This window comes from Mus pahari, chromosome 9 (assembly GCF_900095145.1).
Source record: "Mus pahari chromosome 9, PAHARI_EIJ_v1.1, whole genome shotgun sequence".
NCBI lineage: Eukaryota > Metazoa > Chordata > Mammalia > Rodentia > Muridae > Mus > Mus pahari.
Genome location: NC_034598.1, coordinates 64,892,441 through 64,909,172, shown reverse-complemented (window position 1 = coordinate 64,909,172; position 16,732 = coordinate 64,892,441). Strand labels below are relative to the sequence as shown.

Below are 16,732 nucleotides of genomic sequence, written 5' to 3'. Positions count from 1 at the left end.
TGTGTGTGTGTGTGTGTGTGTGTGTGTGTGTGTGTGTGTGTGTGTGTGTGCGTTTGCGCGAGTGCACACGTGGTCAGTTCTTTCCTTTCACCATATGGGTGTCAGGAATAAGTCATCAGGCTCAGTGACAAATGCCTTTACCCATAGAGCCATCTCCCTGGTTCCTGCAAAATGTTTTAATTGACTTCCTATCTGAATATTGGTAAAGCCATCTTTTCACTTTATTTTTATTTTGAGACAAGGTCTCACTCTGCAGCCCTGGCTGGTATGAAACTCAAGAGATCTGCCTGCCTCTGCCTCCTGGGCACTGGGATTAGAGGCATGTGCCACTACATCTTGACAAATAGTTATTCTAAAAACACAAAGGGTCTAAGACCATGTTCAATTTTTCATGCTATGAAAGCCTGCCATGCTTTTCAGTAATTTGATTTCCTCACTATGCGCAGCGTGGCATGGACTGCAGACACTGTGCTCTCCTTTGACGGTTCACATAGAGATCTTGAGGCTTTGCCTGTAATATTTGAAATTGGTTAAGTAAAACTTATAAAATCTCATGAACTTTCTGTGCAGCCAGCCTATTTTTTATACAAATGAAAAGAATTTGGGATTTTGAGAAATGTACTAGTTAACATTTGTTTTAGGATTTTTTTTAGTAGAATTCATCAGCAGGAAGAATTTGTTAGTGTATTACTATACTGTGTGATCCTCTTCTAAATAAAAATAAACTTTATTAATGTTTAATTCCTTTAAATATAGGATAGTGAAGTTTTCATTAATGACAAAAAGACTGATAACTCAGAGATTTTCTGGAATCCAACTCCTGACATTAAACAGTGGAGATTAATAAGGCACACTGTAAAGTTTGAAGAACAGGATGATTTCGAATCAGAGAAGTAAGTACACCATTTTTAGCTAACTTCATGAAAATTAAGGAGTATTTTGAGTTGCATAATAGTGCAGTCACACTATATTCTGTCTGCTGTATTGTTAACTCTGCAAGAGAGTTTGTCATTTGTGGGATTGGAAGCATTCTGGGTTGGTGTATGTGACACAGGAAATGTCACAGATCATCTTGTTTCTCTGTAGCACAGAGCTAAAATGTCCTCCTTTTTTCTCTTCTACTCCACTGCTTTAATCTCTGTTTGCATGAAATCACAGGAGCTATGGGTGGGACTCAGCTTCTGCCTGGTGTGTGCTTTCTAATCTGGCTTAGGCTGGCAGGGTGAAGGGAGGAAAGAATGCAGAGTCCACATTGTCTGTCCTCCGAAACAAGCAACACCACTTGTCCTGGCTTCTAAAGGATTTAAATGAGTTGGCACTACCATAGATTATGTCATTAAGTCAGGAAATCTTTCTAGAACTCTGAGCCTTGGATAAAGTTGATGTTTGTACCTCCTGATTAAGAGTTTTGTGGAAATGCGGCTGTAGTACACATGTGATCCCCATGAGTCCTTACTCTGTGCTCCAGCTTCCATGCTCAAGTCTACATGTACTTTATTTTCTACATACAGTCAAGGTTGTCAGCATTGGAAAATGTGTATGCATCCGTTTTTAAATTCTATTTCTGGTGTAAAAGTTACATGATGCTTTGTCCCAAGGGACATGCAATTAACACATATATCCATTTTGATATGTGTATATAATTCAATATTTTTATTTTTTAATACAGAGTTTTATCCAGAGCAAAGTAGCCTTAAATTTTCTATATAGCTGAGATTGACCATGAACTATTATTACTGATCTTCTTGTTCTGTTTCCCAATACTGGGACCATTCTGGGCCAGCTTACATATTTTAAGTATGAGATAATAAGACTTAGAAAAAAAAACCCTTTTTTACCAGGTAAGTGGAATATGTAACAAATTTCAAAGCCTCTTCCAGTTGTGACATAGTCCCTCTCAGACAGATGAGACAAAGGTGGTGTTATACTCTTACTTCACTGGTGAAAGAAGGTAAATTTTAATAAGGGAAATCATTTTTTCATGCCATTTTTTGTTAAATTAGTGGTTCTCAACAGTATCGGCGTATGTAAATCTAGAAAGCATTTAAAAAGTCCATCTTTGGCCTGGCCCTAGAGACTGGATTTAAAAGTTCTCTGATAATTCCTTCACCCAAGATTTTTTTTTTTGGTGGAACATCCTGACGTCTAGGACTCCTAAAGAATGTGTGTCAGAATCGTCTAAGGAGCTACTTAAAAATGTGGAGAACTTTGGGGACTTCCTTCTCTATATTCCTGTCAGCCTCGGGCAACAGTTTTCACTGTGTGTTTAGGAACACATGTAATTGATTTCTCTTGCAAAAAGAGCTTAGTAGTGTTTCTGGTTTAAGGCACTGGGTTTTGTTCTAAGCAGATGAGCAGAAACATTGTCAAAAGCCACATGAGCAGTATTTACTCTCAACAAAAACTAAAAATCTGTATATATTTCATTTTCTGGTTGCTTTTTAAAAATATTATTTTCACATGTATATTAGACTCTGGCAACGAGTGACAAAAGCTATAAATGCCAAAGACCAAACAGAAGCTACTCAAGAAAAGTATGTTTTAGAAGAAGCTCAAAGACAAGCTGCCAGAGATCGAAAAACAAAAACTGAAGAGTGGGTTTGTAAGTTATTTGAACTTGACCCACTCACTGGAGAATGGCACTATAAGTTTTCAGAGTAAGTAAATTAAACGTTTATTTAAAAATATATAACATGGGGGCTGGCGAGGTGGCTCAGCGGGTAAGAGCACTGACTACTCTTCCTAAGGTTCTGAGTTCAAATCCCAGCAACTACATGGTGGCTCACAACCACCCTTAATGAGATCTAACACCCTCTTCTGGTGCATCTGAAGTCAGCTACAGTGTACTTGTATATAATAATAAAAACATTTTTTATATATATATATATATATATATATATATATATATATATATATATAATATTGCCTTTATATTTCTAGTATATTTATTAGCAACCTATGAATTAGTGTGAAATGTTATTTTTATAGATGTAAATTTTCATGTATATTGTATGAGCCTTGTGAGTTGGTTGGTGTACAGGAGACCATGACTGTCAGAAGAGTGTTAAGTCCCAGAAGTCCCAGAACTGGACTAGATGGCTGTGAGCCACTATGTGGATGCTGGGAACCGAACTCAGGCTCTCTGCCCTTAACCACTGACTTACCTTTTCAGCCCAGAAAGGGAAATTCTGTTTTTATTTTTGTTTACTCATTCATCTTGTTTTGTTTTGTTTTGTTTTGTTTTGTTTTGTTTTGTTTTGTTTTTGAGATAGCTCTGACTGTCTGGAACTGGATATATAGACCAGGCTGGACTTGAGCTCAGAGATCCACCCACATCTTCCCAGTGCTGAGGTTAAAGGGGTGAATCATACACCTTGCTTCACAATGTGAGGTTTTAAGCTTGATATTCTAGTATTCATTTATGCTTTAGGATAGTACTCTTCCAAATAAGCTAAGAATCAGAAGATTTGATACAGAAAATCTTATAATTAGAACAGCATTTGTAATTACTTAATGGAATCTAATAAGAAACTAAGTTCTATAGCTATTTAATTTCTTTTACTTTTTATTTTATTTAGTACTCGACCATGGGACCCACTTAATGATATGATACAATTTGAAAAAGATGGAGTTATCCAGACCAAAGTGAAACATCGCACTCCGATGGTATGTAACATAAACGTAGCTAGATCCTATAGGCTTATCAATTTGCTAAATCTTTAGTATCCTTGGCAGTTAGGTTTCAATTTTAAAATTTTAGGTAAGTAAAATGACATAACAGGCAGCTCTTAACACCCCAAAGAGACATTAAAAACAAAAAAGCAAAAACTACCAGAACTCTCCAATTATTGAAACATTTGAGCAACTAAGGGAATACAGGACCAAGAAAAGGCTTCAAAGCATCGTAGGGGTGCCTGCCTCACATCGTCCTGAGCATAGCTACAGTCTCATGAGGTCTGTGTTCCAGCATCAGTCCCTGAGTCCAGAAAGGGCAAAGTAGACGGCTGTGCACACACATATGCCCATCAGGACACTTGTTGCCTAGAGGCACATGTAGATGGATGCACTCATTCCTGAGACTGTCAATAATAAGATGTTACACAAAGGAGCCAACCAGAATAGAAGAGCTGAAAGGTACAATAATGGGGAACTTGCTAAAGGAAACTACCAACAGATTTAAGTAGGTACAAGACAGTTTACCATAAACTGCTTTCTGCTTTACCCAAGTAACCTAACATCGTCCAGTGGGTATGTTCAACACTGAGACTAACATAAGAATTTGTTTTAAGCACTGGTGTATAAAACACTGGCGATGCTCTGAGACAGAGCACATTTGTGTCTGTATAGACTTAAAGGTGAAGAGCATACAAACTGACCACATGCAGTCAGTGGAAGAAGGAGTAATTCTGTGTATATAGGTCAGGAATGGGAGGGAAGTAACTTCATAGATTTCTTCGTTTTTTTAGTCTTAGTACTCATGTAAACTCAGCTAGGAGGGTTGCTTTCTGAGTGCAGCGTATCTTGTTGAATGTCACTAGACTGTCCGCACTTTCTTTCCCAAGCATTGCACCCATCGATGGTTTGCCAGCTGTGTGTGCAAGTGCACATGGTATAATTCCAGGCTATAGTGAAAATTCACATAATAAATATTTGTTTTCAGGTTAGTGTTCCAAAAATGAAACAAAAACCAACAAGGCAACAGAAGAAAGTGGTAAAGGGCTATTCTTCCCCGGAGCCTGACATCCAGGATTCATCTGGAAGTGAAGGTAAAGATACGGAGTGGAGACTGGGCACTGGGAGTCACTTTTACAAAAATCTTTTACTCTGGTGTGGGTATATGTGAGTGGTTTTCACGTTAACTTGAGGATGTATGAGTTTCTGTGGAAACAGGAAGTGGGCATGAATACTGATTGGATTATGGATGAGCAATCAATCAGCTTATAGTCACTAAGGAAAGACGCGGAGGTGGGGAAGGAAAGCTGCAGGTGAGCCAGCTGCACACTGCAGGAGCAGCCCCTCTGCATTCCGGGCAAGTGGTGATGACTGAGTTCAAGACGTATATTCTAAGTGTTGGTCACTTCATGTTTCAAAAGAGTTTCTCATTCCTAAATAAGCTAGTAGTATTTGGAAGTCACTGACAAATGAGAATATAAATATGGAAACGTCATGGACAACTAGATTAGTGTCTTGCAAGTAAGATACCGTGTGAACTGACGTCAACTATATTGGATACAGTTAAGAAGGGATTAAGCTAACACCTTTGACATTGTAGGAAACAGAAAAAAAAAAGTTTTCAATCTACTTTCAACACAGTGCCTGAGTCTACAGTGAGCCGGGAGCCTGATTTACTTGCAGTGGTGACACTGGAGGGATAAGTAGTAAATGAGGCCATTAGATGATCCGTGAAGAGGGCCTTACCAGAAAGGGAGATCAGTCTGGGGGAGGGGGTGATGAGTTTCTAACTCTCCAGTGCCCTGCGATCCTAGGCTTGGGGCATGGGGTGGGTGATGGCAGAAAGAGACCACTGAGTGTCACTGCAACAGAGGGCCAGCTTGCCCTCGGAATGAGTTAGCCTGTGTAAGGTCAGAGAGCCTGGAGGATGGGTGTGGGATGTGCACCTCTGGAATGTACAGATATTTCCAACTCTAACTCCCTCTCTTCTCAGTGCCTACACTGTATTACCTGTAATGTGCCTGCTAACAGCTATTGACCACTTGATGCCTTACAACAGTGGAATGGGGGCAATCCCATGATTCATAGTTTAGAACAGGAAACCTTGAGAACCAGATGCACGTAGAGGTGGGAAGGAACCGAAAGGAACAAGAGTGCTAGAGGGGAAGGGAGCTCAAAGCACTGCCCTCTCCAGATCTGGGCCAGCGGGCCAGGGAAGACAGCAGTGTCTTCCCAAAGGAATTCAGATGTGTAGACATTTGTTTATTTTTGTTTCCTATGCATTGGTGTTTTGCCTGCATGTATGTCTGTGTGAGGCTTTTTGAGCCCCTGGAAATGAAGTTACAAACAGCTGCAAGCTGCCATGTAGGTGCTGGGAAATGAACAACAGCCAGTGCTTTAGCCACTGAGCCACCTCCCCAGCCTTGTTAATACAGATGTTAAGTGGGTTATTTTTTGCTTGTTTTAGTAAATTAAAAAAAAACTGATTACACAAATTTCTTTACCCTATTTAGTGTTCTAGTTTTGAAAAGATATGTTTAATACTTAAAAATGCAGAAATTTATATTTATTTTATTAGTCGTGGGCCATCCAAACCAATGCCTAGAAAAATGGTTATTACACAAGTAATACTTGTGTTATTACACAAGTTAATTAAATTTAACTATAGATTGTGAGTACAACTTCATTCTAAATGTCTTTTAGCTCAATCTGTAAAACCAAGTACACGAAGGAAGAAGGGGATAGACCTGGGAGACATTCAGAGTTCCATTGAGTCCATAAAGCAAACACAGGAAGAGATTAAAAGGTAAGTGGCTACTCATATGAGTCCAGAGGAGTCAGACCTTGTTACAGGAAATCATGCACTCTGTTTTCGCTTCTGTTGCCTGAATTCTCAAACCTGAAGATTCCTCCCATACTGAACTACTTCCATAGGGAAGGATGGAGTCCTGAGGGTTCTCTCTCTGAGGGTAGAGTGCTCTACTGCTAATGGCATGCTGGGGTGTGGCTGGGGAGATGTGCAGGAAGAGTTGTTTCTGAGAAACCCGACAGACTAACTTGCTCCTGCAGTCGGTCCCCTCTCTGTGTGGCTACTATGCAATTGTACTGTGCCATTTCTTAACTGAAATACATGCATAGCAGAACAGTCACTGCCCTGAGACATGCCATTCCATAATCTAGCTCCTAACAGTTACTACCACTTAACCATGGGCCTGGAGGAAAGAAGTTCCTGCGCCTTCCTGTCCATTGTGGAGACTAACTGTGTGAGCGTTTACATGCGTAATCTTAGGCCTGCATGCCTTCCCTCACAGCACTCAGGAGGACGGGCAGATGTCTGCCTGCTCTGTGTAGAGCATTCCAGGGGGTTGTGGGGGGTGGGAGGGCACTGTCTCGAAAAAGACCGACAGAAAAGGAAAACACTCAGCCTATCCATTAGATTACTTTCCATTGTCACCTTTTCTGTAACACTCTGATTATTTAGCCTGCCCTGCACATGAGCTTGCCTAACTTCATCGACCTTCCTTCCAAGCCCCCTTCCAAGTTGCTCCTGTATGTGCTCTTGGTTCCGCAGGATTGCTGGCTTCTTCAGAGCCGTCAGGATGGCTCGTGCACCCAGAGCAGTACCAGGCCTTGAAATGGTGTTCACATTATACAGTTGAAGTATACGTGTAATCCTACTTGGTTGCTTTTACCCTCTTTTCTTCATAGCACATTTCCAAAGAAAAAAGAGAAAAGTCCTGTTTACTCAGCAGCTCCTTTTGAAGACTCTATAAGTCTATCTCATTACTAATTTCACATTTTGTAGCATTAAAAAGGTTCTTGAATATTCTTCAGTTTGACAGTGTTAAAAAAAAAACTATCCCATTACTTTTTCTTAAAGAATTTGGAATTTTTACTCCGCTCTTGTCTCACAATTAAAGTTAAAAAAATCTTAACCAACTAAAGAGCAAATGCTCTTCTTAAAACCACTCTTGTAGCTGGACGTGGTGGCACACGCCTTTAATCCCAGCACTGGGGAGGCAGAGGCAGGCGAATTTCTGAGTTCGAGGCCAGCCTGGTCTACAAAGTGAGTTCCAGGACAGCCAGGGCTGCACAGAGAAACCCTGTCTCAAAAAACCAACAACAACAAAAAAAACAAAAAAACCACTCTTGTAATAGAAAAAAGATATATTTTATTATATATTATTTATATTTATGTAATTTCTGTTATATAAAATTATATTTATATACTTTATTATATTAAAAATAGAAGAAATATTTCTGGATCATTAAACTCTGATGACTATGTTTGATATGGTATCATCAAGTAATATGCTTGATTTAGTGTACTTACAGCATCCTAGCTTGCATCCTGGCACTTTCAGTCTCAGGGCTGTAGTTGATTGAGCTGTTTAGGTAATGTAATTAGATACCTTATGACAGTAAAATAACATAATAGTGATGCTTTATGGTAATGTTTCTAAAAATAATTATAAAATGTATTGTTGCTTATTTTGCAGAAATATTATGGCTCTTCGAAATCATTTACTTTCAAGTACACCTGCTACAGATTATTTTCTGCAACAGAAAGACTACTTCGTCATTTTCCTTCTGATTTTGCTTCAAGTCATAATAAACTTTATATTTAAGTAGAAGTTCTCAACGTTGAATCCATGAACTAAAAAGATTAGATGTGATCTGGGACCATTGTTCAAATTGACTTGCTCTTTATTAAAGCATCACAATATTTCTGAATCAAAGAAACAAAACTAGGAGATAGATGTAGAAATGTCTACCTATTTTTCACATCTTCTATCCTTAACCCAAAACAAGAGCTACTATGTTTGGTTACTACAATCGGCTGTGTGTTAAGTGCCAGAACACTTGTATGAGACTGTGCCTACACGCGAGTATAGTAGACCCACATGTGTATAGAGCTCTTCCCTGACAGCAATTCCTGTGTTCTACAGTGTGCTGTGAAGTATTCTGATACCAGTATTCATAACAAAGATACCGTCACTCCTATAAATACATCTAGGGTCAACTATTGTCTTGAGAAGACTGGCATATAACTTTCATTAGGGAATTACAGTGGGAAAATGATAGATAATAGACATATTATGAGTAATTCAATACATTATACTGTTAAAACCATCTCCAAGTTACCTAGTTCAGTTAGTCTTATTAGATACACCAAGAAAAAATATGTGGGTGATCAGAATTAATATATTGTAAGGGACAAGTAGAAAAATTTTTTTAAGAGTTTACACAAGATTTTCTAACCCCTAGCATTTAATGTTACGGATATAGGTGAATACATAGTTATATATATGTGTGTATCTCTCACTATTAAAGACTGGTAAGCAGCTACATGGATCTGTATGTTACAATCCCAACTTACGCACTTGCTGAAAAGGGTTGGTCAGAGGTGTTTATATAAGTTATGTGAAATCCTGATGATTTGGTGTTTTCTTTATGAAATACTTTTTAGCTTTCATTTAGACACAAGAATGCTCAAGGAGAAAATAGAAGAGAAAAATGTAATATCTTCAAAAGTCAAAAAAGGTGGTAAGAACAGACTGCAGTGGCCTTTAAGACATTAAAATAAATTTGCTTAAATGTGCAATAAGTTGAGCATTGGAGAATATCAAGTTATGAAGTTTGTCATCTCCTTCCATCGTCCTGTGGCAAGCTACAGTTCTGTACAAGTCTTTCTGTTCTGGCTCAGGCAAATTGTGTTCCTAAGAGGTTTTGCCTATTTATTCAGTTTAATAATTGTGTTCTTACATAAATATTTATTATTGTCAAAAACACTTCTTTAAAAGGTAGTTAAGTTTTGAAACATCATAAAATGTATATTCTTTAAACTACAGGTTTTAGAAGGGTTTGTTGAGTGACAACTAAGAAAGAGCTGCTGGTCTAGCTACATCTGCCTTCAACTGAGAAGAGATTGAGATACAAGGAAAGCTAGCTAACTCTGCTGTGCGATGACAGCTGCAGTGCTCAAACTGAAAGCCTCTTTCTGATGAATATAGGTATCCTTAGGTTCCTATAAACAGCCTTTTACAATGTGGTGTTAGCAGAACAATGCTGTACTTCATATGAAAATATTTTAAACTTTTAACAGCATAAGCAAGATGTACCTGTATCCAGTATTTCATTATGGAGTTTTGGGTTATATTTCATATTTGTTAATATATTGTTTGTATTCATATTCTACTACCAATATTATGCTCAACTGCCTATTCATTGATGTGATATTTTGTAAATATTGTACAACTTGATCTTTATATGATTTTAAATTACTATTAATTTATATTATATATAACTTGATTGGTTGATCACTAAAAGTCGTCTCATTGTTAAACCCTGAAATGTTAAATTGTTGGTGACATGCCTTAGAGCTCTTTCTTAATCCTTTGTGTTGTTTGTGATCTGAACAGTGCTTTATTTGTGTTGCTATCCATGACTGGAAAGGTATCTGTTGTTGTTCTTTTAATTTCACTTTAGAGCTTATGTTAATGGATTCTTACCCAAGGAGTCAGAGACTAATGAACAGGGTGACTGTTTCTTATACACTAAAAGCTTATGTTCAATCAAATGCTTCTCTGATGCTTTTAGTTGTATGAGTTTCTTTCTGTGAACTGAACACAAAACTCAGGAATTGGTGGATTCATATGTAAGTCCTTTAAACAACATATAATCGAACTTGAGTTTAGCTAGTGTGTGACTGACCTCAAACAATCTGATCTAAGGGTTAACTTTCTTCATAAATGGATTCATAATGTGTATGTGACTGTTCCAAACTTGCTGAAAACGCATTGTGGTTTTTAGGGTTTCTGACTATGACCAGTTTTGTTTTTTTTTTCATCTATCCAAAACTTCATTGTCTCACATAAAAATTTAGATAATCACAATTGACACAGTTGTTAAATGTCTTTAATTTTCTGCCATTTAGTGAGATATTGTTAGCTAAGAAAGGACAGTAACAGGCATATGTGGTGTTGGTGTGCTGCTGCAATCGATGTATCTTGTAATTCCTACCACTGCTGTTTTTAGTATGACTTGGAAAGCGGCAGCGGTCATCTTTGTCACAGCTCAGTTGACAGCTGCATTCCATTGAAAAGTTGGCCTTGTGAGATACAATCCTCATTTAATATTTCATGCTTTTGTGCCTTTAAGGAAATATTTTTGTTATTTTTTGTTACAGAACCATAATGTGTTCAAAATGTTTGTAGCTGATTTGTCATAAAAGGGTCATTTGTCTGTGTCAGTGTATTTCCTTTTATCTAGCTGAAGAATATGTAAACAGTAATGCCGTACTTTTATAAGGGTTTGTGTAGCTATTTCAAATATATTCATACTCAGACATCAATGAAGTAAACTTGTCAGATTGTTCTGAGTATTGTAAACAGTGCCTTTTTGATGGAATTCACACTGTTTTGGGGTGTCAACTTGTGCCATATTCACAGAATTTTGTGGAAGGCAGTTTTAACTTTTTGAAGAATATCTTCATCAAAATTTTAAAAAACAAATGTATAAAACTTCATGTTTTTTCAGTGTTTAGCATTTCTAGTCAGCAGTAAATAGTTTGTTTTTGCTTTTGTTTATTTCAGGTATGATGGCATACACGATGAGCCATACACAAGACTGTAGACTATTACGTTAAATATAAATAAAGAACATGTTCATGTTTATACAGATTCTCCAATTTGACCCAGTGGGAGAGACCTTTCATAATTCAATAAGTTTACATTTCAATGTCTTTCATATTTGACTAAATATAAAAAGAGATTCTTTAAAATGTATAACCTGCCACCACTGCATAATTTGGTTTCATTTTGTTATGTATTGTGTGGTTTTAGTATATCCAATTTTTGTTACAATTAAAGGACTATTTTGTTACAGTTTTTAATTGAAGATGGACTGTTAACATTGTACAGGACCAGTGTCTTATTAATAAGATTAACATATTTAGTGAGAGCCACAGGAAAACCTTGACAAAAATGAATGTGACTATACTTTATGAAGTATTTAGAAAAATCAGCCTCTTTATCATAAAATTATTTTAATATCATAATATTGATATTCTTTATTTGAAAAAAATGCCATGAACCATTTGAATGATGAGCCACAGAACCTCAGTTGAATTTATTTCCACTTTTGGCATGTTAACTATACATTTAATTTTAAATACTTCAGTTAATGGGTTTATAAAGTCAAGCACTAGCACTGGTCAGTTTTGTACGATAGGGTATAAGTGTGTTTTCACCTGCCGTGTAAATAGAGCACACTGTAGAATTCTCTTAAGGTGCATAGTAAATGTATAGACAGTCACAGGTGGTTTTGTAATGTATACATTTCTAATCTATTATTCCTAACCTGTTATGTTTGCAGAGAGAAAAGAATTTTTCTAATGATCTGTAAAATTATGTTAACTTCTACAAGTAGGTATTCTAAATAAACTTTTTTAAAAGAGCAATCTGTGATCCTGTGACTCTTGATATAATGTATTAATGCATATTTTTCACTGTGTGTGTGTGAAAAAGATGGGTACAGGCTTGACAGGAATAAGTGGAGATTATACATATTTCATATATTAAAAATGAGGATCAGCATATCTAAATGACCCCAAAAACCACACAGTAAGAATAAAAGCGGTCTGTCTTTTTCAGGTAAAAGCCTTCTCAGTCATGACTACACAGTGCACTTGATTGTACTGTTTAATGTTTGAAATATCCCACTATTTCAGTCTAAAGATAATGCCCAGGGATGAATACAACCAAGAAAAAACCCTGAAGCAGTATCCTTAGACACTGAAATGCTATTTTCCTCCCAGTCGTTTATTACTGAGGAGCCCATACTGAGTTATTGAGTATACCTCAGGAAAGTTTGACTCTTGATTTTGTCTTCCTTCTTCCTCATTCTAACTTGTCCCTCAGAATCCTCATGCTACTTCTAGAAATAATGGCCATGTGGGGTAAGGAAACTGCTGTCAGTGTTAAACGTCATTGAATATCTACAAGATCACTTTCCTGCTAACATTGACAGCTTTGTTCTGCATTTATTTCTTGTGGGTATAACAACAGCACAAGAGTGATGATCCACCATGAGAATTTTGTGAGTAAATGTCAAATACTTGACTGTACTTCGTGTTAGAAACGGTACAAAAAAAAAAAAAACTTTCTAGCGTATCCACCTCGGAACTTTAAAGGTTTTTTTGTTTTTGTTTGTTTGTTTTGTTTTAGTGTATGTTACTCCAATTTGTTTGTTTTAAATGAGGAAAGCAGGGACCACAGATGGTCCCTGGATGTAAGGGATGGCTGAAAGAAGCACCTTAGCAATAAATCCAGCACTCGTGCGCTCCCGGAAGCCTCTGTGTTTTAATGGATGAAACATTTCTGCTTTGGGGTGGTATACAGTACACGAGGTTAGTGTGTTGAATCCTATGATTGATCATCGATGTGAATAAAGGGCAAACATCTACTTCTGCTCAAATGGTTAAACTAGGTGGGGTTTCGCCCATACCAGAACGCAGACAAGGCAGCACACCCCAGTGGAAGCCACAAGCCTAGAAATGGCGATGCCCAAGCTCTCTGCGTCTGTCCTGCGTCCTAAAACCGTTTGCTTGAAGGCAAGGAGAGCAAACGACGCGGCTGGCGCAATAGAAAAGTAAGCCCTAGGTGAGAGCGGTACCCACGCCCCCTCAGCCAAACCCTTCCCTGCAGAGTAGCGGTGCAGTGGCCAGGGACGCCTGCAGGGCGCGAACCACTCGGTCTCCGCCCATGGCTGGCGGGCTCCACCCCACCGCGGGGCACTGGGCTCTTCCGCCAATCGATGCCATAGCTACTGCTCTTCCGCCGTTCTCCCCGTCTCTTCCGTTTCCGCCCTCCAGTGGGCCTAACCTAACGGAAGCGTTATCCACGGTTTCTTACCCATGGCGTCCCAGGGGTCCGTGACGGTGGCTTTGCGGGTGGCCGAGGTGCTGGAGACCATCGCGAACCGCTGCGTGGGGCCCGAGGGCGGCCAGGTGTTGTGTACGAAGCCCACCGGCGAGGTGCTGCTTAGCAGGGATGGAGGCTGCCTCCTGGAGGCGCTGCACTTAGAGCATCCCTTAGCCAGGTATCCCGCTTCTCCTGCCTTCCGCCAGGCGTGCATCTCCCTCCACCTCCTTCCCATCCTGAGTGGTCCTGGATAAAACCAGTGTAAATGTAGAGCTGCCCAAACTACTAGTCCCGGACCCCAAACCTCATCACCTGCACAAGAGCACTTCTTACTCTTTTCCCATCCCTGGGATTCTACAGTGAAGTAGTTAAAGAATAAGTAAAGCTAAGGCTGTATGTCAAAAAGACAATCTGTACGCCTTGTAGCTATGAAAATGTGGGTTTAACTTGGCACCAACACAGAAAATCTGAGTTATTTTTTTTCCCTTCCTATACAGGATGATAGTGGCGTGTGTTTCCAGTCACCTTAAAAAAACAGGAGATGGTGCTAAAACATTTATTATTTTTCTTTGCCATTTACTCAGAGGACTCCATGCAGTCGGCGAAAAAGGAAAAGATTCATTCACTTCTGAAAATATTCAGAGCCATGAAAGGCATTGGAAAAACTGTTGTCAGTGGAAATCTATTTCCCAGGCTCTGCAGACGTTTCAGACACAAACCCTAGGTTGTATTGTAGACCAGAATTTAAGCAGGCACTACCTGTCTGTCTTTTCTTCATCCACTGAAGGAAGAACACTGTGCAGGCGCTCTCTGGAGTTGCTCCTGGAAGCATACTTTTGTGGAAGAGTGGGAAGGAACAATCACAGATTCATTTCACAGTTGATGTGTGACTACGTTTTCAAGTGTATGGCTTGTGAAGGTGGGGTTGAAGTATTTGAGTTGTTGGATCACTGTTTTGTAGAGTTGAATATTGGCGTGACAGGCCTTCCTGTTTCAGATTCTAGAATCGTGGGTGGCCTTGTGCTTCCCAGAGACTTTTCTGTGTACTGCCCAGCAGATGGTGGCATTAGGATGGTAATAGTAACAGAAATCCTCCAGCCTCTGTTTTCATCGTCTGGGTCCGAGTTTGTTCTCAATTCAGAAACACAGTTTCAGGCTTCTCAGTGCTGGATCATGGATAGGACGAAAACAATAATGAACCACTTACGTAGTCAGAGTGTAAAACTGCTCCTGTCCAGTGTGAAGCAACCAGACCTGGTTATTTACTATGCAAGACTTAATAGCATATCAGTGGTGGACTGTTTATCAGCTGAAGAAGTTTCCCTTGTCCAGAGGCTCACTGGTCTTTCTCCTTGTGTCCTCCCAGAGGTCGCTTCACAGTGTGAAATTTCTGATAGTACTTTGGTGAAGTTTTGCAAACCCCTCATCCTTAGATCGAAGAGGTATGTTCATCTTGGCTTGATTAGCACATGTGCATTTATACCTCACTGTATGGTCCTTTGTGGACCGGTTCTGGGTCTTGTTGAACAGCATGAGAGAGCTTTTCATGGAGCATTTAAGATGCTTCGGCGGCTATTTACTGACCTTGATCTAAATTACATCGCACAAACCAAACAGCAATGTAACCCAAGTCCTCTTGCTTATGACCATAGCAGAGAGCGTAATCACTCACCAGGAACTAGTAAGTATCAGGGCATAGTAACAAAGAACAAAAATAAATTGGAAACTCAACCACATTTAGAAGTATATTCAGGTTTGGGGGCTTCAGATGCAGACTCGATAGCAGGTAAGCTGTGGTCAGCACACAAGAAGACACCAATAGCTCCATCCCAAACAGATGAAATACTGAAGTGCTTGCCTCAAGAAAGAAGCGGGATAATTGATAACTGTGACCTGTCAATTGAGAATCATTCCACTGGAAATCCTACAGCAGAAGACACTAGAACAGAAATTTCTTTGGAACATGTACAGGTCACAGATAATCCGGGAAAGGGGTACACGTCACCAGTGATATGCAAGTCACTAGATACCTGTACTTCTCGGGGTTATTGTTCATCCGCTGTGCCAGCAGGCTGTGTTCTGCCAGTGGGTGGACGTTTTGAGATTTTGATGCATTTCTACCTTCTTAGCTATGCCAAGCAATGCCAACAATCAGATGAAACTGTCATCAGCATGTTAATAGCTGATGCTCTTCTAGGCGTCCCTAAAATCCTTTATAAGCCTAAGAAGGGAAGGGACAGTTTCCCACACATATACATGCGGTCTCTCCATGCACTGCAAGCCAGTCAACCCATGGTAAGTGGTCAATCAGGCTTCGAGTCAGTAGCTGGTAAGTACCAATTACTAACTTCAGTTCTTCAGTGTTTGATGAAAATATTAACCATTGATTTAATAACCAACATCAAGAGACAACCTCAGAAAGCTGGTGACCAAGAATCAGAAGATGAACTTTAACGCTCAGTTTCTTGTTGCTCAAACTTTCAGTCTGGGCCCAGGGAGATGGCTCAGTGGGCAAAGGCATTTAATTCCAAACCTGACTGCCTGTGGTCAACACCCAGGGTGGAAGGAGAGGGTGATGTCCTCTGTTGTACACACACGTTGGCAGACAAACACTAAATGTTAGGGAAAAATTTATTCAGCTCAAGCTAAATACTAAAACCGACTTCTGGTTGACTGAAGTCAATCCAGTCCTTAAGTACATTGAGTCCACCAGACCATTCAGACAACAGATATCAGCTCTATGGAACAAAAACTGGCTAAATATGTCTCCTTGTCACTGGTCTGCACTAGTCTGTATCTAAGGGCGCTTGTCTCTATATCTCCCTCTTATGTATCTTTTTTCACTTCATTTCCTTGAACTTTCTGTATGTCATAGTCATGTAATCTCCCAACTTGAACAAGGTCTCCACATGCCATCTTACAGTGTTTGTGAGCATGAATATAAATGTTATCTTTTTTTTTTTTTTTTCCTCGAGACAGGGTTTCTCTGTTTAGCCCTGGCTGTCCTGGAACTCACTTTGTAGACCAGGCTGGCCTTGAACTCAGAAATTTGCCTGTCTCTGCCTCCCGAGTGCTGGGATTAAAGGCGTGCACGCACCACCACCGCCCAGCTAAATGTTATCTTTTATGTAAAGCAG

At 39.3% G+C, this 16,732-nt stretch overlaps 2 protein-coding genes across 8 annotated transcripts in view; both read left to right on the top strand.

The window, feature by feature from the left end:
* Osbpl8 (oxysterol binding protein like 8) overlaps positions 1 to 12,150 on the top strand; it is a 132,261-nt gene extending 120,111 nt beyond the window's left edge. For all 7 annotated transcript variants that reach the window (XM_021205463.2, XM_029542199.1, XM_021205460.2 and 4 more), the window contains 6 exons: positions 757 to 893; positions 2,472 to 2,657; positions 3,579 to 3,666; positions 4,661 to 4,766; positions 6,376 to 6,478; positions 8,172 to 12,150. In XM_021205463.2, the coding sequence (XP_021061122.1) occupies positions 757 to 893; positions 2,472 to 2,657; positions 3,579 to 3,666; positions 4,661 to 4,766; positions 6,376 to 6,478; positions 8,172 to 8,304 (753 nt within the window). In that variant the 3' untranslated portion in view covers positions 8,305 to 12,150. The remainder of the gene's footprint in view (positions 1 to 756; positions 894 to 2,471; positions 2,658 to 3,578; positions 3,667 to 4,660; positions 4,767 to 6,375; positions 6,479 to 8,171) is intronic.
* Positions 12,151 to 13,561: 1,411 nt separating this feature from the next.
* On the top strand, positions 13,562 to 16,524 carry Bbs10 (Bardet-Biedl syndrome 10). Its single transcript, XM_021205676.2, has 2 exons — positions 13,562 to 13,773; positions 14,093 to 16,524. Exons 1-2 carry the CDS (start codon positions 13,589 to 13,591, stop codon positions 16,047 to 16,049), a joined length of 2,142 nt encoding a protein of 713 aa, XP_021061335.1. The 5' UTR covers positions 13,562 to 13,588; the 3' UTR covers positions 16,050 to 16,524.
* Positions 16,525 to 16,732: the final 208 nt, after the last annotated feature.

Bases quoted from the DNA above. Each gene is read 5' to 3' on its own strand.
- Bbs10 (XM_021205676.2), top strand. From the start codon at position 13,589: ATGGCGTCCCAGGGGTCCGTGACGGTGGCTTTGCGGGTGGCCGAGGTG. The intron at 13,774-14,092 runs GTATCCCGCTTC...CTTCCTATACAG, and splicing joins TTAGAGCATCCCTTAGCCAG to GATGATAGTGGCGTGTGTTT.